Source organism: Dromiciops gliroides, chromosome 3, assembly GCF_019393635.1.
Source record: "Dromiciops gliroides isolate mDroGli1 chromosome 3, mDroGli1.pri, whole genome shotgun sequence".
NCBI classification, from domain to species: domain Eukaryota; kingdom Metazoa; phylum Chordata; class Mammalia; order Microbiotheria; family Microbiotheriidae; genus Dromiciops; species Dromiciops gliroides.
The window spans coordinates 565,967,605-565,993,732 of NC_057863.1; the positions used below are offsets into that span (position 1 = coordinate 565,967,605).

Genomic DNA, 26,128 nt, shown 5'->3' on the forward strand with positions numbered 1-26,128 from the left:
TTCCAGGACCCTGAAACAGCAAATGATCCTGAGAAGGGGCAGGCTCCTACTGATTTCCCTAGCATCCTTTCCCCTCAGATATGGCCTGGAGAGGATCTGAGGCACTGTAAGGATAAGGGATGCCTTCTTTACTTCTCCCTCTAGGGGGCGGTAGTCAAATGAGTTGAAAGAGCCCTCAAAAGCCATCTATTCCAATTCCTACATAAAGCAAGATACTCCTCTATAGCATGTTTGACAAGTCATCATCTAGTCCTGGCTTGAAGACCTCATTACTTAAAAGCTGAGGCAGCTCATTACCTTCTTGAACAGCTCTAATTGTTAGAGAGCTTTCACCTTATATTGGACAGAAATAACAGTTGGGTCCATCTTCCCCATGACTATTCAAATATATGATGATAGTTGCCATAACACCTTTTCTTCTCTAGGCTAAATAGCAAATATTTATATAGCTCTTTAAGGCTTGCACAGTGTTTCATGTATGTCATCTCATTTGATCCTCACAAAATCCCTGGGAGGTAGGTGCTATTATTATAACCATTTAATAGATAAAGAAAATGAGGCTGAGAGAAGTTATGCGACAGCATAGCCAGTAAGTACCTGAGGAAGAATTTGAATCCAGGTTTCACTGACTCCAGGTCCGGTACTCTATATGCTGTACTATCTCTATGTTTTGTAAGACAGAACCACAAAATCTTAAGAGTTGGAAAGTGCATCAATAGTTGGAAAGTACATCGTCAGTCCATATCTAAACGAGAATTCCTTCTCTAATATCTTCAACAAGTGGCCATCTAACATAAAGTACTCATCCACAGATGATAGTACATTCATCATTCCATGATGGAAAATATACTACCTCATAGGATACCATGGACTGACTTGATGTATTTTCCAACTATTGATGCACTTTCCAACTCTTAAGATTTTGTGGTTCTTTTTATCAGGGTAAAATCTCCCTCATTGCTCCTAGTTGAGAAAAATAGGTGGCACAATAAAATACTGGGCCTGGAGTCAAGAAGACGTGAGTTCAGTGGGGGAAACTAGGTGGTGCAGTAGATGAAGCACCAGCCCTGGATTGAGGAGGACTTGACTTTAAATCTAGCCTCAGACACTTGACACTAGATGTGTGACCCTGGGCAAGTCACTTAACCCTCATTGCCCTGCAAAAAAAACCCCAAAACCCACAAACAAACCAAAATGAAGACTTGAGTTCAAATTTGGCCTCAGATACCACCTGGCTGACCCTGGGCAGGTCACTTAACCTTTTTGCCTTAGTTTCTCATCTGTAAAATGAGCTGCAGAAGGGAATGGCAAACCACTACAGTATCTTGGCCAAGAAAATCCTAAATGGGTTCATAAAGAGTTGGTCACAACTGAAGCCACTGAACAAGAACACAGAGTTGTTGTGAGGACTAAATGAGATAATAAGTATAAAGTACTTAGCACAGTGCCTGACACAAAGCAGATCCTAGATAAATATTAACTATTAATAGTTACACTCTTTAGGGACAAGCAGAACAATTTGACGACTTCCATTTTACATCGCTAGAAAATCAGAACTCCCAGAGGGCACTGTCAACTTCTGTTCTCTGTTTGGGGTTTGTTTTGTTTTATGTTTAGCTTCCTCTATCCCATGCTATAGGTTTTATCAACTGATCCTATCTGACACAGTTTTGAGTACCCTAATCCTTTTTTCTTTTTTTTGTGAGGCAATGAGGGTTAAGTGACTTGCCCACGGCCACACAGCCTGTAAGTGTCAAGTGTCTGAGGTCAGATTTGAACTCAAGTCCTTCTGAATCCAGGGCTGGTGCTTCATCCACTGCACCACCTAGCTGCCCCATTGAGTACCCTAATCCTTTGGCATCAACCTCCTCCAATGTCTTTCATCAAGAGGACAGGGATGGACATGTTTTTGAGAACTTAAGTTTCAACCTTAATCCTTTCGCATTTATCACAAACATTTTATTATTGCTAAAATTTCAAAAGAAAACATCAAAATACAGGCATTTTAGAGAATGCTTTATTTAGACAGATTTCTAGCATTTTCTTTATTTTTCATTAAGGCAATTACATTCCTCCTCACTGTAAGGAGGTTAGCGAGACAGATAAGGCTATAGGATGAGTATAGATTAGACTAAGGCAAATTCAAGCCTGTGCATACAGATACAGTAGAAACATTGATTGGTGGATCAATATAAGGGGTACCTCTCAGTGAACCAAAAGAGGATGAAGTACTTCTACTGCTTTAAAAAATGGCTAAGGTCCATTAAGTGATATCTTTAAATAAGACACCTCTGTCAGCAGACCTTTTCAAAGCAATTAGGAGGTGGCCTGGTTTTAGTAAGGACAGGTGTGCTTCTTTGAGGCCTTTAAGTTTGTTTCTTGAGATTTTCTTAAGTATAGCCATTCAAATCCACAGGGCTTTTGTTTATAATTATGTAAATATCTATTCAACTGGTTATCTGACTTGGATAGGATGGATAATTTATTGGCACTGAACTCCATAGGATGCATAAGGACTCTAAAGTTTCATGAAAGTAAACAATGTTAATGACGTGATCTATCTAACAAGTAAAATACTAGAATTCTGAGAGCAAACTACACTATAGTAGTTTGGCTGCTCCCAATATTGCTAGAAGCAGAGGCATTTCTCAACTGTACAGCTCTGATTGTTAATTCACATAGTTAAAATTATAGAGAGTTAAACAACTTCAAGGAACATATGCAAGGAAACACCTCCATGAGGCCTGGGGTGCCCCCACTCCATTTCAACCTCTCTACATTCAAATCTTGGCCAAAGGAAAGATTTGAACTCTGGATTTTGTGTCTAGGTTTCTAGGCTTGGCCTTGTCTTAACCCTAAACATTATGTGGATAAAAATAGATAGCTGAAGAACAAAAAGCTTGGACCTTTGGATCCCCAGGAGGCTAGGGAATGAAGCAAGGCCAGGCCCTGGGGGTGTTAGATCAGTGATTAATAATTTAGGCTCAACTCTGCTGGGTGGGAGAACCCCAACCCACCCTCAAAGGATGCCTGAAATTACTGGTAAGGATGCTTAGCAGTAGCAAACTATAGAAAGGCCGTGGCCAGTGGAGGGGAAGAGAAAAGAAACAGGGTGATGCTGTTGAAAGAGGAGACTGCAGGTTAGAAGCAGGGAATGAGGATTGAGGGGATGTCAGAAAGAGGTGGCACTAGCAAAGAGCATCAAACCAAGGGAACCTCACAGAGACCAAAGGCTTTGCATGGACAAGGGGTAGATGTCTACTAATGGTCTTAAAAATTACTGCTCTTTCTTCTTCCCCCATTACTTTGTTGTCTTTAAAAATCTACATAAATGAACTTGAAAGACTATAGCCTTTATGTTATGTAAAGTGGAGGTTGTGGGGGAGGACTTCTAGGAAAAAAAAATTCTGGATTTTCAAAGAAATCAAGGGTATAAATTATTTGCATGAGGTTTGGAGTTTTTTGTTTCTTTTGCAAAGAAATGAAGCATATCTCTGTTAAAACATGGGATAGGTTATTTGGCTAAATGCTGCTTAGAACCCTGTTTTAATGTTACATCTCTTAAAACTTTGGAATGGCACAGCCAATCCACATGCTTCTTGGGTCTTGAAAAGGGCATCCAGTGTCAAGGCAGTCAAAACTGAGTGACTTAGCCTCTAAGTCCAACCCTGCTTGGCCTTATACCTTCTTCATCCCTTTTCCCATGAGGCATGCAAAAACTGTCATGACCATTTTAGGTTTCACTTCAACTAGGTCTTCTGGAAGAGCATATACTCTTGCACCAATTTTTCGGGCCATTGAAATGGCATACCTAAAAGTAGAATGAGAGATGGATTAAAAATGTAGGTGGCAAAATGGGGGAGGGGTGTCACATTATTACAATTTTGTCTCTTTTTGAACACATATAGCTGCTGACTGAAGGACTCTGGGCACATCTAGGGCCAATGGCCAGCTCCCTTCTGATAGCCTGGAAGAAGAGGACGTTTTCAGATTTGCCTCCATTTCAGTCTTCTTATATAACTTCAAGTAAAGATATAAATTTGCCTCCTATTTCTCACAAAGGACTCTTATAGTCTAACAGTATTGCTGAAGAAAGTCACAGACTTGTGTGAATATACAATATACGATTTAATACCACCTAGACTTTTCCTTTAACTTGGCAATCTTTATTGATTCCTAAAATGGTTATCCCAGAAATTCTCAACTCTTCTTAAAACCATATGCCTGTCTTCCTTCCTCCAATGCTATCAAAATGACTCTATGTCACCTAGTTTACTGAAAAGATGGAGGTAACAATCATCTTCCCCATTCTCTACCTCTAGGTGTCTCTACAGCTATTCTTCCTTCTTTCCCTCCTATATTGTCTCCTTCTATTGAAGGAACCATTTTTGTTCCTTAAATATTCCTCCTTCCTGAACCTCTGAGATCTTATTCCATCATTTTTTCCCTTCTCTTCAACATCTTGAATTTCTCTCTTTCCACTGGTCCATTATCCTCAGATTTTAAATACTTTTTGTTCTCCCTTAGCTTTAAAAACAAAAACCCTTTTATTTTCCCTCAATTCTTTTCTAGCTCCCTGAAATTTCTCTCCATTGTACTGTCAGTCTACACCTCCTACCTCTATTTCCTCACCACTTCCTTTCTTCTTACCTGAAATTGAACTTTTTTTTTTTTTTTTTTTTGCAGGGCAATGGGGGTTAAGTGACTTGCCCAGGGTCACACAGCTACTAAGTGTCAAGTGTGTGAGGCCGGATTTGAACTCAGGTACTCCTGAATCCAGGGCTGGTGCTTTATCCACTGCGCCACCTAGCCGCCCCTAAAATTGAACTTTCAAAGTTCAGTCGCTTCATAACTGCCAAATTCAATTACTTCATCTTAATCCTTATTTTACATGAACTTTCTGTAGCATATGATATTACTAAGGCTCTTGAGTTTCCTCAAATGAAAAATTGGGATAACAGCACTTACCTCACAAAGATGTTGTGAGGATCAAATAAGATAATATTTATAAAACATTCAACACAGTGTTTGGCAAATAGGAGATGTAACATAAATGGCTATTCTCTTCCCTTCTTCCTCCTTCCCCCATTCTCCCACCAAAAAAAAAAAAAGTTTTGTTTACGTACTTGGCATTATTGAGCTTTTCTTCATCATCTAGATTCTCTGTTTTCAAAAGATCATACTTAATGGAGCCTGGTTGAATGGCATCAATGAGATCCAGAACAGGCATACTTGTGCTGATCTTAGGGTCCTATAGAGATAGAAAAAAATTATATATATATACACATATACATAATACCTACATACCTATCTGCCTATATACACACATATAAATGTATATATAAATATATGTATGTGTGTATATATATATACAATTTACATTAAATTCCATCAGAATATATATACACATATATAAATGATTATTTATAACCAATATTTTGGGGAGATTCAGAGCTCCTCCCTTCTTCCAAAGCCCTGATTTTTTTTAAGGTCCAATTTCTCCTTGATAATAAGATTGTATTGACTCTCTTCATTTTGGTCAGACCCCAACCAAACATATAAGGAATTTAATCTAGAGTGGGCAAGCTCATTGTGTTCTAATGAAGCTTGGATGGAGGCAGATGCTTTTGTTTAGATAGGAAAACTTCTCATCCAGGGAGAGGGTCACCCTCCCCTCAATTGAAGAGGTAATACATTCTTTGAATTGATAACCCAAAGGCCAGATTATTTCTCTGTGCAGTGGTTAATTCTTGTCCCCACTGACGACCTATCTGTTTTTCAAGAATATATAAACTGAGTCTTGCCAGCCAAGATGGTCTTTAGTCTGAGAGAGACTTCCAAATGACCATTCTTTTATAAATAATCTGCTGACTTTATTAATAAAATGATTAAATTACCTAGAAATTATGTTTCTCAAATTTTTAATCATCATATACATATATAACATATGTGCATAAATACATAATATACATGTATGTATATATATATGTGCATGTGTGTATATATATTCTGATGGAATTTCCACTGGTCACAAGAAGAGTGGGTCATTCTTTCCAGTTATATTTTTGTGATTTCTACACAGCTTAGTTTGAGGTTTCAGTAGAATTTTATTTCTTCTTCAAATAAACTACTTCAGAATTATTATGATCTCAAGAATGAGGGGAAAAGGCCTCAGGAATTTCAACTGTATATACTTATATATTTATTATTATTATATCATAATAATAATAATAATTATATACAATTATACAATCATTAACAGATATAACAAAACTGTTACCAATAAGAACTCACACTTTTTTTTTTTTGGTGGAGCAATGAGTATTAAGTGACTTGCCCAGGGTCACACAGCTTGTAAGTGTCAAATGTCTGAGGCCGAATTTGAACTCAGGTCCTCCTGAATCCAGAGCAGATGCTTTATCCACTGTGCCAGCTAGCTGCCCAAGAACTCACACTTTTAAAGTGATTTAATGTTCACAGTTTTTTTTTTCTCTTGCACTTCCAGATAAGTATGAATGCAATTATTGCTGTGTTACAGAGAAGAAAACTGATGCTCTGAGGGACCAAGTGATTTATCCATAGTGACATGACTAGAGAGTGTCTGAGCTAAGACTCAACCTAGGTCTGTAGATTCTAAGTTTGATGCTCTATCCCACTCTAACTCTCAGAAGACTGTAGTTTGTAAATACCTGGGAAGATGCCATTCATTCCCTTAATGATAAAATGCAGCTGGCATCAGATAAAAGAAATAAAATACACCCCCAATCCTAAAAAAAACCCCAAATCTTGTGATTTTATCATAGAAAATGAATATATCTATCAATCACCACATTTTCCCCGAGTACTATTTTTGGAAAGATTGAGATAGTTTTTGCTTTCAGTCTTCTTAAGGAAAAATAACTAAGAAAATGCAAGAAAAAACAACTGCTAAACTATGGTACAGATGGCAAGTGATCTGGATTTCATAAAAAAGGATTAAATCAGGAGAACTAGAAAGAAGAGACAGAGAAGAGTCTTCACAGAGTAGTTTGGTCTTCAGCTGGACTTAGAAAGAGGGCTAGGATTTGGATGGGCTAGGTTTGGGAGACAAGCAAGACCAAAGGCCTGGAAGCCTTTGAGAATGAGCATGGCATATTCACAGTACAATGAGGAATCTTTGAAAGGTGGATGTGCAAGAGATAAGGCTGGGGAATGGGGAGAGAGTCAGATTATTAAGGATCCTGAAAAGTAGGCAGGAGGAGCCATTATAGGTTCTTATACAGGTGAGAACCATAATGAAAGTGGAGTTTTAGTAATATCAATATGGTGGCAATGTGTAAGTGCTTTTTATTCTATGAGGGTGGATCAGAAACTTAAAAAAAACATTTATAGGACAGCATCTATACATATACATATATGTATATGCATGTATGTGTGTGTTTCTTAATGTCACAGGTGATACAAGAATGCCTGGTCCAGAAAAAAACAACTAATAGCTAAAATCAACTCAATCCTCACTTTCACTTTAATCATTCACTTTAGCCTTTTATCACAGTGAACTTTTAATCTATCAGAGTTTCTAAGAAGCAACTAGCTGGCTAAATTTGGATTTTACTATCATTCTGAGGTTTGATATATGTATGTATGTATGTATGTATTTAGTTAGTTATTTAGCTTTGGTGAGATTTGACTTATTAAAGGACATGCTAGCAAGCAGTGCAGTAGATAGCCACAAGAGGGAGCAGGAGACTGACTAATATCAAGAGACAGTCAGTGAAGCAGCCATTGTGGGAAAAATGCTTGATTTTCAATCAGAAGCCCAGGATTTGAGTATTGACTCAACCAAACACTATTTATATGACTTTAGGAAAATTATTAACCTTTCGGGACAGCTAGGTAGAGCAGTGGATTAGAACAATGTCCCTGAAGTTCAGAGGACTTAAGTTCAAATCTCATCTCAGACACTGTGTGACCTTCGGCAAGTCACTTAACCCCAATTGCCTTAAACATCTGGGGCCATCTCCAGTCGTCCTGATATATATCTTGTCACTGGACCTAGATGGCTCTGGAGAAGACAGTGAAGCTGGTGACCTTGCACGGCCCTCCCTCACTTAAATCCAATTTACCCTGATGTCATAGTTCTCTTTGGAACGAAGGACAAACTATTACAATCTACTAGCAGTAGCATTTTAAATTGGTTTGGATATTTCTATTATTTACATAAATTACCTCATTAGATCCTTAGAAGAGTCCTATGAGTTAGGTACTGTTGTCATTACATTCATTATTATTGATAAGGACCCTGAGGCTATTGTGACTAGCCTAAGGTTATAGAGCTAGCAAACAGCAAGCAGAGTCAGAATTGGAACTCAGGACTTTTGACCCATGGCTCTTCACATAATATCTCATGATCTCCAAAAATTATAGGATAAAAAGTTGACTGGGTGTACACAGTAAATAGAATTCACTCATTGAAGTTTTCTTGGCAAAGAAATTAGAATGGCTTACCACTTCCTTCTCTCATTTTACAGATGAGGAACTGAGGCAAACAGTTAAGTGACTTGCTCAGGGTCACACAGTTAATAAATATCTGAGGTCAGACTTGAACTCATGAAGATGAATGAGTCTTCCTAATTCCCTACCCAGTGATTTATCCACTGTACCACCTAGCTGCCCTAGTATATAGGCTAGTTGAGAATTAATTTGTAAAACAAGAGGCAGGAAATTTAATAAAATGTAATGCCCATTAATAAAAAAAAACAGGCTTGGCTGATGTAAGTCTACAAGCAAAACAGTGACATGGGGATCTTTTGGTATAAAAAAACTCAGAATAGTAGGAGGTATTAAAATACACATCAGGTATTTTTACTCTAGGTGGCTCAGTGGATAGAGTGCTCAGCCTGGAATCAGTCAGATTCATCTTCCTGAGTTCAAATCTGGCCTTGGACACTTACCATCTGGGTGACTCTGGGCAAGTGACTTAACCCCTGTTTGTCTCAATTTTCTCATCTGTAAAATGAGCTAGAGAAGGAAATGACAAACCACTCTAGTATCTCTGCCAAGAAAATCCCAAATGGGGTTACAAAGAGTAAGACATGACTGAACAACAACTCCTACTGATTTTTAAAATGCCACAATATCCATTATCCTTTTAAAAACATGTTAGTAAATATGATATGGTGTGAAAATAAGCAGCATCATTGCCAATAATGACTTAGTAGAGAGGTTTGTCAATGTACACACCACCGATTATAATCTTCACAATAACAATGGGTCATTCTGGCACGAGGCTCTTTCAAAGTCAACAAGAGAAGGATTCGATATTGAAAAAGCACGTAAGGACATTTTACAATACAGCGATAGACCAGTAAACCTCAATACAAGGAATAAGGCTAGGCCTTTAAAGGGAATTGTGGGACTGAGATTTTTACCTTGAAACTACTGATAGATGAGCTCTTCTCAGCTTCTTTCAATGTTTCATTCACCCAATTCACAATAATCTCATCATTGACTTTCTGTCCTCCTCCAATATCTTCTAGGATACTCAGTGTGTACCTGTTCCCCCAAAACAAGAATTGCTTTTTGAAGAAAATAGGCTATCACATGAGAATGCATTATGTTAATAAGTAGAAATGTTAATGAGAGTATTTTTCTCCAAAAATCTATTATATTAATAACACCAACTACATTATGGCCCAAGAGTATACAAAGTCCTTTCACCTGCATTATTTCATTTGATATTCCCAAGTGGCATTACTATAGAGAGAAATCTAATTATATTCTTTTTGGCTCAGAGGAATACTGTCTTATCTGAGGTAACAGAATCACAATGGAGTATTATTGCTCTCTAAGGTAATTTTAATTAAAAGCTTCATTGTTATTATGTCATACAGTACAAATTTCAAAGCTCCCCATTATCTCACTGGGGAAAGAAAAGGAGAGGAGGAAGGCAGGAGAAAGAAAGACTACAGAAGAAGGAGGAGAGAGTTGAACAAAAGTATTCTAGCCGGAGATTTTACATGTAAGCAATAAATCCAAAATCTAGTCAGTGACTAGAGCAAAAAACAACTAAAGGCCAAAAGATCGAGTATAAAAAAAATGGGGGAGGGGGGAATAAACAGTCTTACACCAGAGGAGAAGAAAAATTAACACTCAAACATTCTTTCAAGTAAAAAAAAGCTTTAAAAAGAAAATGCTAAGAAGCTCCTAGGCAGCCAGGTGGGGAATGCATAGGGTGGCTGGGCTGGCATCAGGAAGACTCATCTTCCTGACTTCAAATCTGGCCTCCAGGCAATTCCTAGTTGTGTGACCCTGGGCAAGTGACTTAACCCTGTTTGCCTCAGTTTCCTCATCTATAAAATGAGCTGGAGAAGGAAATGGCAAGCCACTCCAGTATCTTTGCCAAGAAAACCTAAAAATGTGGTCACGACACGACTGAACAACAAGAAGAATCTCTGGTCCCAGAGACTGAAGTACAATAAATCATACCCTTCTACATCCTATTACAAAAACTAGGTTTATTCAGAAGTATCAGTAATATTTGTTGAATTGAATGAATAAAATGTTTCAGAATAAATACCAAAGAATCTACCTAGCTGTAGCCTGTAGAAAGTAGGCTGCTTTTGAAAGGAAATGGGTTCAGAAATAAGCAAATAGCCAAGTCAATTATTATTACTAACATTCTTGTACAATGCAATAGAATTATTATTAATTATAATCACTATATATGATTAGGTATAATTTATTATATATGGCAATAATTATATAACAGACTATATAATATTATGCAATATAATCATATTTTAATAATAATAAAGTGCTTAAGGCTTCTAAATCACTTTCAAGTATTATTTCATTTGATCCTCACAAGAACTCCAGGAGATAGGTGCTATTATTACCTCTACTTTAAAGATGAGGAAACAGACAAACCCATGAAGTGACTTATACACAGCTACAAAGTGTCTGAAGCCATACTTGAATATAAGTCTTCCTGACCAGTTCTGGCACTCTCTCCACTCAGAAATAACCTCTGAGATAAAGTTTATTGGATAGTCTAATTATGTTTTTTGTTTGTTTGTTTGGGGGGTGGGGGGAGGGGCAATGGGTGTTAAGTGACTTGCCCAGGGTCACACAGCTAGTAAGTGTCAAGTGGCTGATGCTGGATTTGAACTCAGGTCCTCCTGAATCCAGGGCTGATGCTTTATCCACTGTGCCATCTAGTTGTCCCTGCCACCTAGATGCCCCAAGTCTAATTATGTTTTAAACTTTAATTCATACATAAAGAGCTTCAGTGCTAGATTTACAGTGTAAACATTCCAACTTGAAACTCATGTTTTCAATTGTGATTCATTCTTGTCTTAGATGACTTAATTAAATGGGTTCAGAGGAATCCTAGCATTCTGCTAGTACCCTAGTACAATTACTTTTACTGAAAGCACAGTTCTTCCAGGATCTTATAGATAGCCTCATGTTTGCTTATCATAGTGGGTGCTAAGTCTGGAGAAGAGAAGACTTAAGGGGACATGTCAGCCATTTTCAAAATATCACAGGCTGCCATATTTACAGTCTGAGAATGATACACTTGTCCCTTCCGCATCGTGAGGATTAGGGGTGCAGCACTGCCACAATCTGGAAAATCTGTATAAAATGTTTTGGCCCTCCCTTCATACCAGAGAAGTCTGAATTATTATGGTATCAAAAGATAAAATACATTGATATTATACAATACTATACGTGTATTTTATGCATTTATGAGTTTCTAAACTTTTTCTTTGTTATCTGCTGGCCTTCACATGTCACAGATCATATGCATAGCCAAGACTTATTATACTTCCATTGAGGAGTTTAGCTTAGAAATTGGGCTGGCTCTTATTTCTTGTTTCTCTAGAATTATTTTCTGAACCCTGCACAGAGGAGGGCTCTTTTATACTTTAGAATTACTTTGCCTCAGTTGGCTTGGGAAGAAGCTCCTCCCATTTAATTTAGCTAATGCGGTAAATATGTTTCCTCTGATACATAAGTATGCTTTCCTCCTGTCTGCACATAGGGAAAGCCAAATACCTTGGATCAGAATCATGCAGTCTGAATTGGAAGAAATCCCAGGGGCCATCTAGTCTAACTCATCCCTAAGCAAGAGAACCTTCTTTGATATTCCTGATAAATGGTCATACAGCCTCCCCCTTGAAGACCTTCAGTGATGTGCAACCCATCATCTCCCAAGGCAACCCATTCTATTTCAGGACTGTACTACTTGTTAGGAAATTATTCCTTACATCAAGCCTAAATCTGCCTCTCTCTGTAGCTTTTACCCGCTGCTCCTAGTTCTGCCTTCTGGAACTAAGAAAAAACAAGTGCAGTTATCCCTTCCACATTGTGAATATATTCAATATATCGTGGGTCAGCATAAGAAATTAAATGGGAATTTTGGGGGGGAGTTTTATGGAAGCTACTGACAATCAGCAGCTAGATTTTATCAAGATTTTGCCTCCAAATCTATATACAGACACACACACATATATATATGTATATAAGTGTGTGTGTATATATATATGTATGTGTATATGTATATATATGTGTATATATATATATATATATATAACTGTATCTATCTCCTATCTAGCTATCATCTATCTACCTATACTGTTCATAGGCCATTCACTGGAGCTCTCCAATGAGAAACACTTCAAGTAGAAAAGGGAGGTTTAAAAATATCTATTTTTATAACATTCAGATAGTAGCATGTATATGTCTAACTAAATATATCCCTGCAATGAAGACTCCCTCCACCCTGGGTCCCTACTGTCCAGAGTCTAAACTAAGTGAGCCAGTACACACATAAAGACATATACACATACTGTACATATGTACATATGCCTTCCTTAACAGAAGATAAACTCTTTGAGAGCAGGGACTGTTTCACTCTTTTTATTTGTATCCCCAGTGCCTAGCACTCTGATCTATTATAAGTACTTAAATACTTGTTAATCAATTGATTGTGGGTTTTTTTCGTTGTTTTTTTTAATTAAAAAAAATTTTGGTGGGGCAATGAGGGTTAAATGACTTGCCCAAGGTCAAACAACTAGTAAGTGTCAAGAGTCTGAGGTCAGATTTGAACTCAGGTCCTCCTGAATCCAGGTCCAGTGCTTTATCTACTGCGTCACCTAGTTGCCCTCTAATTGATTGTGGTTTTTGTTGTTGTTGTTGTTGTTGTTGGGTTTTTTTAGTGACACAATTGGGGTTAAGTGACTTGCCCAGGGTCACACAGCTGGTTAAGTGTTAAGTGTCTGAGGCTGAATTTGAACTCAGGTACTCCTGAATCCAGGGCCAGTGCTCTATCCACTGCGCCACCTAGCTGCCCCTAAATTGTTTTTAAAGAAAATTTCTCTAAAGTTTCATGGCATATAATTTGTACACTATTGAGTCCACACCCTCAAAAGAGTTTACTGAAGGATAAGAGTACTTTTCTTTTCTTTCTTTCTTTCTTTCTTTCTTTTTTTTCTTTAAGTGAGGCAATTGGGGGTTAAGTGACTTGCCCAGGGTCACACAGCTAGTAAGTGTTAAGTGTCTGAGGCCAGATTTGAACTCAGGTACTCCTGAATCCAGGGCTGGTGCTCTATCCACTGTGCCACCTAGCTGCCCCAAGTACTTTTCTTTTTACATCCTAGTCCAGTACAATTAACCTTACCCTATGTCTCTAGGCTATATAAATAATGGGGTTGAACTCGACGGCTTCTGAGGTCTTTTCCAACTCTAGATCTAAAAACCTATGCAATTTCAGATCTGGATCCCAAAGGCATCGAGTGATGTCTTTTATTCCTGACAGTTGTCTCCATTTGTCTAGTTTGGTCTACCAGACAGAATAAATCCTCTTCTTGGCTGCTGAAATTACTTATCTCTGAAAAAGTGGTAACATATGTCTATTATCTGGGTAACCACCTTATTCAATAACTAATACCTTCTCATTAACTGCCAAATTAAGGCAAGCGTCAACGTGCGGTTTCCTTCATTGAGATCCTGTCCAGCAATGCCAACAAGAGAAAACTTGGCTTGGTTCTTCCCCAGTTCTACAGCATAGTTACAGTTCTCAAGCTGTTAATGATCAAAGAGGAAAGTGATTTAATGTTATTATCTTCATATGAAAATACCATTATAAAGCACATGAAAATCTGACAGGTATAATACAGTCCTTTTTTTCCCCTAAAGCACTAGCCTTTATTTTTCATTCCTCTGAACTCTCCTCCCAGACAGAACAAAAGATCAACATTTTCTATGATTTTTCTTTAATTTGAACCTGTGATTTAATACCTGGAAAGAACTCTCAATATAGAAACTCCCTTCATCAATGGAGAGGGTAACATCTCTAAACAATGAATTTAGAGAATTGCGTGAGTTCTTAAGATGTTAAGTGACTTGTCCATGGTCACATGCTTAGTATGTGTCAGAGAAAGGATGTTAATATGAGTGTTCCTAACTCCTAGACAGATTCTTTATCTACTCTGCCATGCTGCTCCTTTCAATTATTGGCACGAGGAATAATTTGTGTCCAGATGGGCAGAAAAAAACAATTGATGTGGGAGACAATCAGAGTTAAGTGACTTGCTCAGGGTCACACTAGTAATTGTCTGAGGCCAAATTTGAACTCATGTCCTCCTGAATCCAGGGTCAATGCTCTATCCACTGTACCACCTAACTGTCCTTAGCAGAAAATTATTAATTTTTAAGGCTGATTTTATATTTCTTGGACTAAGGAATAGGTATGATAAATAGTCTTGATTTGTTCCTCTCTTGTGTAGTGTTAACAAGTATTTGCAATACAACTCATATCAAGGATCTTTCACATTTTCTAACATTCATAGTATACTTGAACTGCAAAACCATAGGTAAACTCACCAAGGCATGAGTGTTATTATTGCCCTCTACTACCTTGCTATAGAGTCAACCTTGATTAATTGTTCAACAGATTCCTTGAATGGCTGAGTTTGTGGCCAATTCATAGGACAGTTGGAACTGTTCATCTTCCAGGCCCATAGCAGGGTGCCAAACCAACAACTCAATGAAAAGAGATCATTATCTAAAATAAAATAACAGGGTCACTTTAAGAAAAAAAACCAAAACTGCCCTAGTTTCTGATCTCTGTGTCTTTGTGTAAATGTTACTTATTTGAACTTGGTCTCCTGAAATATTCACACAGTATTTGGCAAGCTCATTCCTTCACAGCCCTATGAGAATCTGGCAATGGTTTGGCCTACCTTCTTCATATTACCCCCCAGTTTAGGGTATGGTGGCTTGTTCACTCGATTCCAGTCGACAGGTACTTTAATCTTTTCATAGAGCTGGAAGATGACCAGGGCATCTGACAAATCACTAAAAAAAGACACAGATATGGGACTCTCAGTAATCAAACCAGAATAACTATGTTTCTGTAGCACTTTGAGGCTAAAAAACATTTCCTCATACATTATCTCATGGAAACCTCGTGTAAGCAGCACATATTTTACAGAACAAAGCAAATACCCCCATTTTCTTTATGAGGTAACACATAAAAGCCTAGCTTGTAAACTGCCCTTTCCAAGGAGGATTTCCTAAGAATGAGTGAACCAGGCTATAATATACACTATGCTATTACTGAATAATTTTTCCCCCAAAAGGGAAAAAAAGAGAAATAATGAAGAACATGAAAAAATATGATACATTTCTGAGGGGCTTTGACTGCCGATTGTACCAGTGGACTGGTATATTCCCTGGGTTTCTTAGTGGAGGCATGAATAACAAAAAGAAATATAGCTACTTTTTAAGGCAATCTGTTCATTTAGCTCCTTCTGTTCATAAAAAGCAATACTTCTAACTGCCTTTTTATAATACTTCGAAATTTACAAGGCTCTTTCCTGTGCAAGAATCCCTATATTTATCAATAAAGAAACTGAGGCTAAAAAGGTTAAGTGATTTGCTCAGGGTCACATAAAAAAGTGGGACTATTTACTCAAATTATCTGACTCCAAATTTAGCCCTTTTTCTACTTCCACTGATGGTTAAAACAAGCCAGTGTGGTACATACTGGCATGGCCTATAGAGGACATATAGAAAGTTTGCTATACTGGCCACACAAATTTTTACTACCAGAGTTGAAAACTAAAAAAAAAAAAAGAAAAGAAATAAAAAGAACCTTATTTGACCATAGATCCCCCTTTCTTTGCATTTAAATCCAAACAGTCAGCTCAATTTTCCACAATTTTTTCTCTTATACCAGCCTCAACAGAATCATCAATCTATGCATTCAGATGCTGCCCTGTTAATCTAAGGATGTTGTCTATCCTCAGAAAATGAGATGAGTGTGGCCATGCTCCTCATGTGTCTGCGATTATTCTGGGGAGGGGGGTGGAACAAAAGACAAAAGCAGAATTTTTAAAAAGAGATGGCCTTTGTGGTTCAAGCCAGGGAAAGCCATGTTTGGAGATAGCTCTTTTTAGGTGTTTCTAGGTGAAGCTTTTATGTCTCCTTACCTGTATAAATGATTGACCCGAGGATTCACACCCAAGGAATTCATCCAGTTCCTAAATGTACGCTCTTCCCTCGTCTCACCTAAAATAACAGAGGACAACCAATTATTAAGCAGATGTGTAGAAAACATGTTATCCTTATAATAAGAATAGACAGAGACTTTTTAAAAACTCCAAGTGGAGTGAGAAAGCAGCTGACAAGAGAGATTAAGTGTGATGAATCTTGATTCCAGCTGCTATCATTCACCAATTCCATTTAGTTAAGTCTTTCTCCCACCCCTACCATGAATATGCCCAACATAGTGCTTGGCATGATGAAGAATACAAAAGACACCATCGTCCCTGTGCTCAAGGACTAGTGGTCTAATCAGGGAGATAAGATAGCCATGTACAAAAAAAGAAAACAATATAAGACAGAATATAATTACTAAGTGACCAAATGTGTTGTAGAGATAGTAAGTACTAAGGGAGGGAAGAAAGGGGAGAAATTACTGTGGGTCAGCCTCATAGGGAAAGACTTCATAGAGTAATACACTTGAGTAAGGTCTTTAAATGCTCATGAGATCTGATAGGTTTGGTTTTGGAAGTTTGTTTTGGTGGGGGTAGAGGGGTCTACAAGGTAGAAAGTAGTGGGGAAGGTGTTCCTGGCCAGGGGAAGAGTGTGAACAAAGGCATGACAACAGAAATGAACATAGCATCCGTTAAAAGATAATAGTTCAGCAGATATCTCATGAACACCTACTTACGTAGGTAAGGTCCTGTGTTCAATTGGTGAGGGGACTGGCCTGACTAGAACAGAGGAGGTGAAATAAGGAGAGCTTGGACTTCACACATCAGGTAAGACGCAGCCACTATGGGTTCCTAAGCAGGAAAGGGTTGGGCAGCTAGGTGGTGCAGTGGATAGAGTACCAGGCCTGGAGTCAGGAAGACCTGAATTCAAATCTGGGCTCAGAAACTTAATGGCTGTGCGACCCTAGGCAAATCCCTTAACCCTGTCTAACTCAGTTTCCTCCTCTGTAAAATAAGCTGGAGAAGGAAATGGCAAACCACTCCAGTATCTTTGCCAAGAAAACGTCAAACGAGGTCACAAATAATCAGACATGACTAAAACAACTGAACACATCATATTTAGAAGAGGGGATAAAGTATCTTGTCTATGGGAACTCACATTAAGTCCATCAATTATGTGTATTGCTCTTTTCAACGTAATGACTTGTTTCATTAAATAATGAGATGAAAATATTCCTACTTCATCTGATACTGATGTTATTCAGTCGTTTCAAGTGTGTCTGATTCTTCATGACCCCATTTGGGGTTTTCTTGCTAAGGAGACTGGAATGGTTTGCCGTTTCCTTTTTCAGCTAATTTTATAAATGAGGAAACTGAGGCAAACAGGGTTAAGTGACTTGCCCAGGATTACAAGCTAGTAAGTGTTGAGGCCAGAACTGAACTCAGGAAGATGAGTCTTTCTGACTCCAGACCTGGCACTCTATTCACTATGCCACCTAACTGCCCTGATAATGAGATGAGCATTGCCTTTCTGAAAGCATTTAATCCTGATAATGAGTGAAGTCTACATATAATGAATGGGATATAATAGTAGTTGATTATTCCTTCTTGGCTATAATTGACCTGATTTATGTGTTTGTTCTTCATTTTTTAAACCAAGAAACTGATAACCCATTTGAAAATGCTCACCAATGTGTTTTGTTATGTTTGCAATCAAGTTTTCAATTACAAACTGGACAGCTATCATTTGTGTTTTGATTTTTCCTAACATCTTGATGCAAACAGTTATAGTTATTTCCAATCAATATCTTTGAACTCTGGTTTATCTGTTTTGGTTTTCCCAAAATCTTGATACAGCCAGTTATAGTTACCTTCAAGAGACCCCCAATCAATGTCTTGGTTCTCTGGTTTATGTAAGGCAGGGTATCTGTTAAAGAGATTGGCAATGAAAGCCAAGTTCAACTTGGGGTTCCCACGGACAACGTCTGTGGCGGTGACAAATTGCCGGCATCCAAGTCTTTCTGCTTGTTGCAACATACACTCTGCCCTCTGGATGTCATCCTTCTCCTGCATCAATGTAGACAGATCTCAAGTCTTGGTCAAAGTACTATAAGGCTTGAAGTATATAGTAGGCATAATATAAAACTTCACACTAGGTTTCCTTATATCCTTAGTATTTTCTCATGGTGGCTAGTGCAAATTATCAGCATTTTATTTATAACTTTTATTTGCCTGAAATCAATACTCAAGATATAAGCCTAAAAGAGGTCTTAAAAGCTTACCTCTAGAACAGGAATTTTATCTCAAAGAATTATAGACAGGTATCTGTCCTTTAAAACAATTCCAAGATACTTCACAAGCTCTTATAGTGGCAACATGTCATAAGGCACATCAGATGTTTTTAGAGTATGCCTCATTACTTGATTTTGAACAAATTATATAAGCTTATAAAATTCTTTAAACTATAGTAATAAATTCTATGTCCATGAAATTCACTAACTAGAATTTCCTTTTACTTTGAGACTTTAATATATTGTATAGAATATAGTAGTAATAATAGATCATTATAGAGAACTCTAAACATTTGCAAAGGACACTGTATACATTGTCTTATTTGAGCCTCATAATAACCCTGTGAGGGAGATACAGATGTGAAACCTGCGGCTCACTAGTAAAGGACCTTTCCCAAGGTTATACAGCTACTAGGTTTCAGAGTGAGAATCTGAACCCAGGCTTTCCTGTCTTCAAGCCCCACATTCTTTCCACTATACTGTACTGCTCCTTAGGTAGTACAATGAGTATTGCCCAAATGTCTTCTTACTCATTAATTACTTCTCCAGTGCTTATGGGAGTGCTCTGCACACAGTAGGTGCTTAATAGTGCTTATTGGCTGATCAATTCTTTTTTTTTTTTTTTTTTGCAGGGCAATGAGGGTTAAGTGACTTGCCCAGGGTCACACAGCTAGTGTCAAGTGTCTGAGGTTGAATTTGAACTCAGGTCCTCCTGAATCCAGGGCCAGTGCTTTATCCACTGCCCCACCTAGCTGCCCCTGGCTGATCAATTCTTTAACTTCCATGTCTTCTTTTTTAAGAGTAAAAGGCCATTAATACCAGCCCTATGCACAGAGGCACAGAAAATGAAAGGTCCCCTCTGAACTTCAAGGTCATACATTTCCTAAGAGTAAGTTTATATGTACATTCTTACCCTTATTCCTGACATGTCAATTGTAATAGCCGGAATACCTTCCTCATCTCCCTTTGGAGCCACCTGTTCAAGCAGGTGGTAATAAGCTTTGGAGTCCTGTGAGAAATCAAGAAATTAACACTTTAAAATAATGCAGCTAACTACAGGTGTGCTGATAGCAGTTCCCAATGGCAAGCATGCTTTATTTCTGATTCGGTAATCATTCAAGACTAGAACTTCATTAACAAAGTTGGAAGCATTTTGATAATTTGCATTTTATGCTCTGTGGCTTACCATACCATTTCACTTCATTTTCTATTCAAAAGCAATAAAAAAGCCCTTTAAATTACAAGCAAAAAAGCAACCCCCCCCAAAGAAACAAACAAAAACACACCCTATACTACTCTTGCTGCCTTTAAAAAGGATACAATCAGTTTACATGTATTAAATTGTACACGTGAAAAATATATACCTTTAAAATGCTGTAGAAGTCAGTCAGCTAAAGGTTAAACAAAAGACATGACAGGAGGAAGCAGAAGAGTTCAAAAAAACATTAAATGGACACTAAGCAAAACAGAAGAAAGTCAGAGAGAGAAGTTGAAGCAATCACCAAGCATTCTTTAGGGCAAAGGGGGAGAGTAAAATAGCATATGCAGTAAATTCTTGGCTAGACCCATTGAACTCACAAATCCAGAAATAAAAGCCAAATTTAAGTCTATTTTATGGAATAGTTAAAGCAGTTTGATCTTATGGATAGTATTTTGACCATCTCCAATATTCTGGAAAATGTCTCATCCAGAAGATTTCTAAGAATTCCAATCTTTTGAAAGTATATTCTTATTTTCACATGTGGAAATAGAGATAGATTTAAAAAAAAAATCTCTAAAAGCAGCTTTAAGTGATCATAAGCCAAATGAACAAAAACAAAGGCAGAGATATTTTTCACTACTTGTTAAGTCAGAAAGATAATATAGTCTAAGTCATTTCTCCTATTAACCTGTACTGGGGAAAAGTAATACTCAATCTGTCGTGCTACCAGGTCTAATCTCAACCTTTCTGCCTGACCTTTTTTGACAGTCTCTTTGGGGACACTATCAAGGGAGTTTAGCATGAAAGGATAATAAAGGCCCACCTGTAAAACCAGTGCTTAGTTATAGTATGTGCTATAATGTCACTTGCCACTTCAGCCATATTCAGAGTACCAGGAAAAAAGAGAAGCAACCAGCCCACCTGATGCTTCATAGACCTCCCAGGGACTAGTGTGAACTATACAGATGGAATCCCTAAATGTAGACTTTATATGATTAAAGTATGTGCCTCTTTTAATGTTGCCATTAAAAAGAGAATTGGTATCAACACATCAATACTTTAAAAATGATTCTCATCCCATATAGACACTCTCAAATGGTTACAATTCTGGAAAAATATGATTCTATTGAATAGGAATCAGTTTAATTTGTGTTTCTGAACAGCTCTAAAATAGTCAATTATCTTAGTTTTGATTGAGAAAAGATATAACAATTTAGAAAGGCTTAGGGGTTTTCATGGCAAAGATACTGGAGTAGTTTGCCATTTCATTCTTCAGCTCATTTTTACAGATGAGGAAACTGAGGCAAATAAGGTTAAGTAACTTGCCTCAGGGTCACACAGCTAGTAAGTACATGAGGCCAGAATTGAACTCAGGGAGGTGATTCTTCCTGACTTCAGGTTTGGCACTCTATCCATTGCACCCATCTAGCTGCCCAAACAAGACACTTAGTTTAAACCTAATCAAGTTTGGTGGAGTCAAGAAGTATAGTCAATAAGGTTGATAATAGTATCTAGAAATTATATAACACTTTCAGATTTGCAAAGTGCCACACAAGGTAACTCACTTGATCTTCATAACTCTGTGAGGTAGGTGCTATCATTACCCCCCATTTTACAGATAAGGAAACTGAGACACAGAAAGTTTAATTGACTTGTCCAGGGTCACACAGCTGGTTAGTATTTGAGATAGGATTCCAACTCAGGTCTTTCTAATTCCAAATCCTTCAGTCTATCCTTTCTACCACCTAGCTGTCTTCAGCCAGTTTAGGCAGGGAAATGAGCTTGAGGGTATTAGTAGATATACTTAGGAAACAGGAAACTTTCTATAAGGAAGCACCCCTGGAACTAGAACTCCATGGAAAGACCAGGAAGAGAACCTCAGGCTTCAGGAATGTAAAGAATCATAGAGCCGCTATACAATCTTAGATTCTTTTTGTTGTGGTAGTAGTGGGTTTTTGGTTTGGGGGGGGGCGGGGCAATGAGGGTTAAGTGACTTGCCCAGGGTCACACAGCTAGTGTCAAGTGTCTGTGACCACATTTGAACTCAGGTCCTCCTGAATCCAGGGCCGGTGCTTTATCCACTGCGCCACCTAGCGGTCCCTCATGCTCTTAGACTCTTGAGCAAGAGACAACCACTTTCCTAGTCATGCAAAAGTGTCCCATCCTTTTAATTAACAATGAGAAACTACTTCCTGCTGTCTAGCCAAAATTTCCTCCAGTTATAATCTCTGCCTTTTCCATCATTTTGATTTGTCCTTGGCCAGAAAAAAACAAAAAACAACCCAGCTGTTGCCTCTCACTAATGTATCCTCTTCTTATATGCTTAAAGAAAACCAATTAGGCCTTCTTTTCAGGGTATTTGGAACTGATAAGCCACTGAGATTTCAGTATAGGATTTAATTTTCCATGACTCTCTGGAAGAAGTTTTATTCAGTAGAAGAATTCTTAGAATTACCAAATTTGAAATTCATAAAACTTTCCACATGTAGAAAATAGGCAAATTTTCACAAAACTTATCCACATTTTAAAAAGAAACTTTTGTTCTTAAATCCTTCAAAGAAAAGTGAGTTTTGTTAATTTTCTTTTTTTTTCTTTTTTTTTTTTTGTAGGGCAGTGGGGGTTAAGTGACTTGCACAGGGGTCACAGAGCTAGTAAGTGTCAAATGTCTGAGGCCGGATTTGAACTCAGGTCCTCCTGAATCCAAAGCCGGTGCTTTATCCACTGTGCCACCTAACTGCCCGGTTTTGTTCATTTTTAAAGGAAAGTGCTCACTACTTATGAAATTAGAAAGACATTAGTCTCTAGACTAATTTAAAGAAAGGTATCTAGGTAGAACTTCAACCAGTCCTAACACATTCCCTATCTCTCCAATATCAGACAAATTGAATCAAACTGCATTCCTCCTACCTTAATGTCGTTGCTGAAGTTGGTGATTTTATTGCAGCCAGAGTTTTCCAAGTGATAATTTGCCCATCTCAGCAATAGCTCCTCAGGGGAAAGTTTCATCAAGTCCTCCAGACTCTCACCTTCCCTCAAAAGGGCAATCAGAGCTAGACAAGGAAAAAAGGGAAAAGAGAAAAAAAATAAATCCTAAGTCCAGGTGGAAACTGGCCATGCTTTCTATTAGTATGATCTATGGAATTAATGTGAAGAAGGAATGAATCATCTTTTAACCTCTATAGCCTGGGTTTATCATCTGTAAAAGGAGACAGTTGAAAAAAAAATGTCCTCTAAGGTCCCTTCCTGTTCTAACATTCTAATTCTATGCTTTGTCCATAGGTTTTGTTTGGACTTAAGGGAAACTCCTATGGTTATTATACAGATTGGCCAAATTTCCCTTTTCTCCTTCATAGTTAATCTCTTAAAAGGGAGATTGAGGAATGAAGAAGACAGACAGCTCTGTGGAGGTGTGGTGGAAGACTCTAATTAGGTCTAACACAAGACCCCATAGTTCTTTCTATCCAATAATCTAATCTCAGCTAATATTCCCTGTGTCCCTACAAGGAAAATAGATGGAAAGGATTATGGTATTATCTATTATTCTCTAATTTAAAATGAAACAACTGAGGCATCAAAGAAGTTAAGTGAGCTGCTCAAGATCACAGTGGCACAACTGAAAATATCACCAAGATTTGACTCAAAATCCACTTTGTGTTCACTAGACCATGTTTCCTGATAGTTTTACTTTGCAGAAAGCAATTTGTTAATAATGACAATATAACTGTTTCTCTTCAATTCTCAAAGTTATTTTAGAGTGCAAATACTGACTTGTATAACTACAGCATCTCAGCAATATAATCTATCCCCCTTCTCTCAGCTTCTAGAGGAAAAAGTTTTATTCAGATAGCAGATTTAATTTAGAATCCTCTATTATTATTATTATTATTATTATTATTATTTTGCGCGGGGCATTGAGGGTTAAGTGACTTGCCCAAGGTTCCACAACTAATAAGTGTCAAGTGTTTGAGGCTGGATTTGAACTCAGGTCCTCCTGAATCTAGGGTTGGTGCTTTATCCACTGTGCCACCCAGCTGCCCCCTAGAATCTGCTATTTTCAAGCCAATATTTTTGTGCCACTGTTTCTAGGATCTATATTTGTTCTTTCCCTCCTTTTAAAACATTAATTATAAAGAAATATTACAAGATTACAATACATGTGGATTAAGATCATGTATGTAAAGCTCTCTCTACATGCCTATTATTATCATTATTATTACTATAGAATAAGGCATGTAAAAGAAGCCATGGGACATTCGATAGAGTATTACAATTTAAAGATAGAGATGACATATCTGGCTATATACACATACATATGTGCATGCATGCATATATATGTCCAATGGAAGTTATACTTCTGGTGCTAGTTGTGTCTGTACATGAAATAAAGCTCCTAGAATATGAGAGCTGGAAGTATTAGCAATCATTTAATCTTGCTCCCTTATTTTACAGATGAGAAAAGGTGACTCAGTGAATAAAGCACCGGCCCTGGATTCAGGAGGACCTGAGTCCAAATCTGGCCTCAGACACGTGACACTTACTAGTCACTTAAGTGACCCTGGGCAAGTCACTTAACCCTCATTGCCCCACAAAAATAAATAAATAAGAAAATAAGTAAATAAATAAATGAATGAATGAATAAATAAATAAATTAAATATATGGAATAAACAGCAGGTCAGTACTTTCTTATGAATTGTAAATCCGTCATGTGACCTTTGTACTCTGCTTAACACATGAAAGTTTCTTCAAGGAATCTACATTTCTAGACAGGGACCATTTTGTACAAATTCAAGCACAAAATAGCCTATGATATTCAATTATCATATCGGGGAGCAAGGTGGTACAGGGGATGGAGTGTCATGCCTGGAGTCGGGAAGACTCATCATCCTGCCTCAGTCACTTGCTAACTGTGTAACCCTGGAAAAGTAACTTAATCCTGTTTGCCTCAGTTTCCTCATCTATAAAATGATCTGGAGAACAAAATGACAAACCACTCCGATATCTCTGCCAATAAAACCTCAAATGAGGATCACGAAGAGTCAGACATGACTAAAATAACTGAACAAATATTCAATTATCTAGATCTAAAATGAGCTATCTGAGGAAAGCTTTTTGAGGCTGGAGTCCCAGACAGCTAAAGTAAGTTGCACATTCCATATAAACAGGCATTATCAGCCTGTGGTATTAAGAAGCTTACACTGTCATATTTTAAGAAGTCGATTACCACGGGAAAGAAGAGAAATGAGGAAATGTTGAATTCCATCTGTCATGTCATGTAGGGAGGCCAGCATTCATTTACATATATTTTATTCAAGTCTTCTTAAACAAGCTTTCTGGCTTCCCTTTACACCATTCTCCACCCCATCAAAATATATGCATTAATAGAAGGCCATATCCCACAAAATAAAAGGCGGTAGCCTCTGTTTGTTACCTTCATTTCTGCTGAGTTCAATGTCGGCAAACAATCCAATTTTGATGACTTGCCACAAAAGGCCCAAGACCAGATAAGGTTTCCCTTCTTTTAAGTCCTCAGCTCCTATGTTAACCACATGGCACCCAATGGCTGAAGCAGAGTTCAGAGCCAGGTTCAAATTCTCCTGAAGGTGGGGGGAAAATGACAAAACATACCAATAAATACCAGGTAGTGATTAATGATAACAACAACTTGTCAAGCACCACTAACATCTAATGTCTTCTGAAGACCTTACAAAGCTTTAAAGGCATTACTGCATTAGATCGCATGATATCTCTGAGAAGAAAAAAAAACCAGTGGTAAATAACAGAATGAGGAAAAAAAGAAGAGTTTAAGATAGAAGACCCAATGGCTAGCCTGATGCTTCATTCTTCAAAAAACAAATGTTAAGTGGAATGCCCATTTTAGTAAAGATTCTTACATTTCCCATCCTACTTTGAGATGGAGAAAGTACATGAAACTCCCTTATTGAGAAAAAAGCAACATTATAATATCCAAGGAGGCCACCCATTGTCTCGTCATTGCCTATGCACTATATCACAGCAGTCGATGTAAAGAGAGGTCATTAAAGAAAGATGCACTAGCTTTCTTGGCATGGAAAGTGAGTGGGAAGAGAATAATAACCAACAGTCAAATTTCTGGATGAGCTATCGCTGGTGTTATTAGGACAATATTTTACCG

General features: G+C 37.8%; 1 protein-coding gene across 1 annotated transcript in view; it reads right to left on the reverse strand.

The window, feature by feature from the left end:
- Nucleotides 1-1,999: 1,999 nt before the first annotated feature.
- Nucleotides 2,000-26,128, reverse strand: part of LCP1 (lymphocyte cytosolic protein 1) — a 115,293-nt gene continuing 91,164 nt past the window's right edge. The window contains 10 exon segments of the mRNA XM_043997909.1: nucleotides 2,000-3,811; nucleotides 5,127-5,251; nucleotides 9,411-9,534; nucleotides 13,934-14,067; nucleotides 15,228-15,342; nucleotides 16,479-16,557; nucleotides 18,356-18,551; nucleotides 19,689-19,784; nucleotides 22,884-23,026; nucleotides 25,406-25,571. Of these exon segments, the coding sequence (XP_043853844.1) occupies nucleotides 3,679-3,811; nucleotides 5,127-5,251; nucleotides 9,411-9,534; nucleotides 13,934-14,067; nucleotides 15,228-15,342; nucleotides 16,479-16,557; nucleotides 18,356-18,551; nucleotides 19,689-19,784; nucleotides 22,884-23,026; nucleotides 25,406-25,571 (1,311 nt within the window). The 3' untranslated portion in view covers nucleotides 2,000-3,678.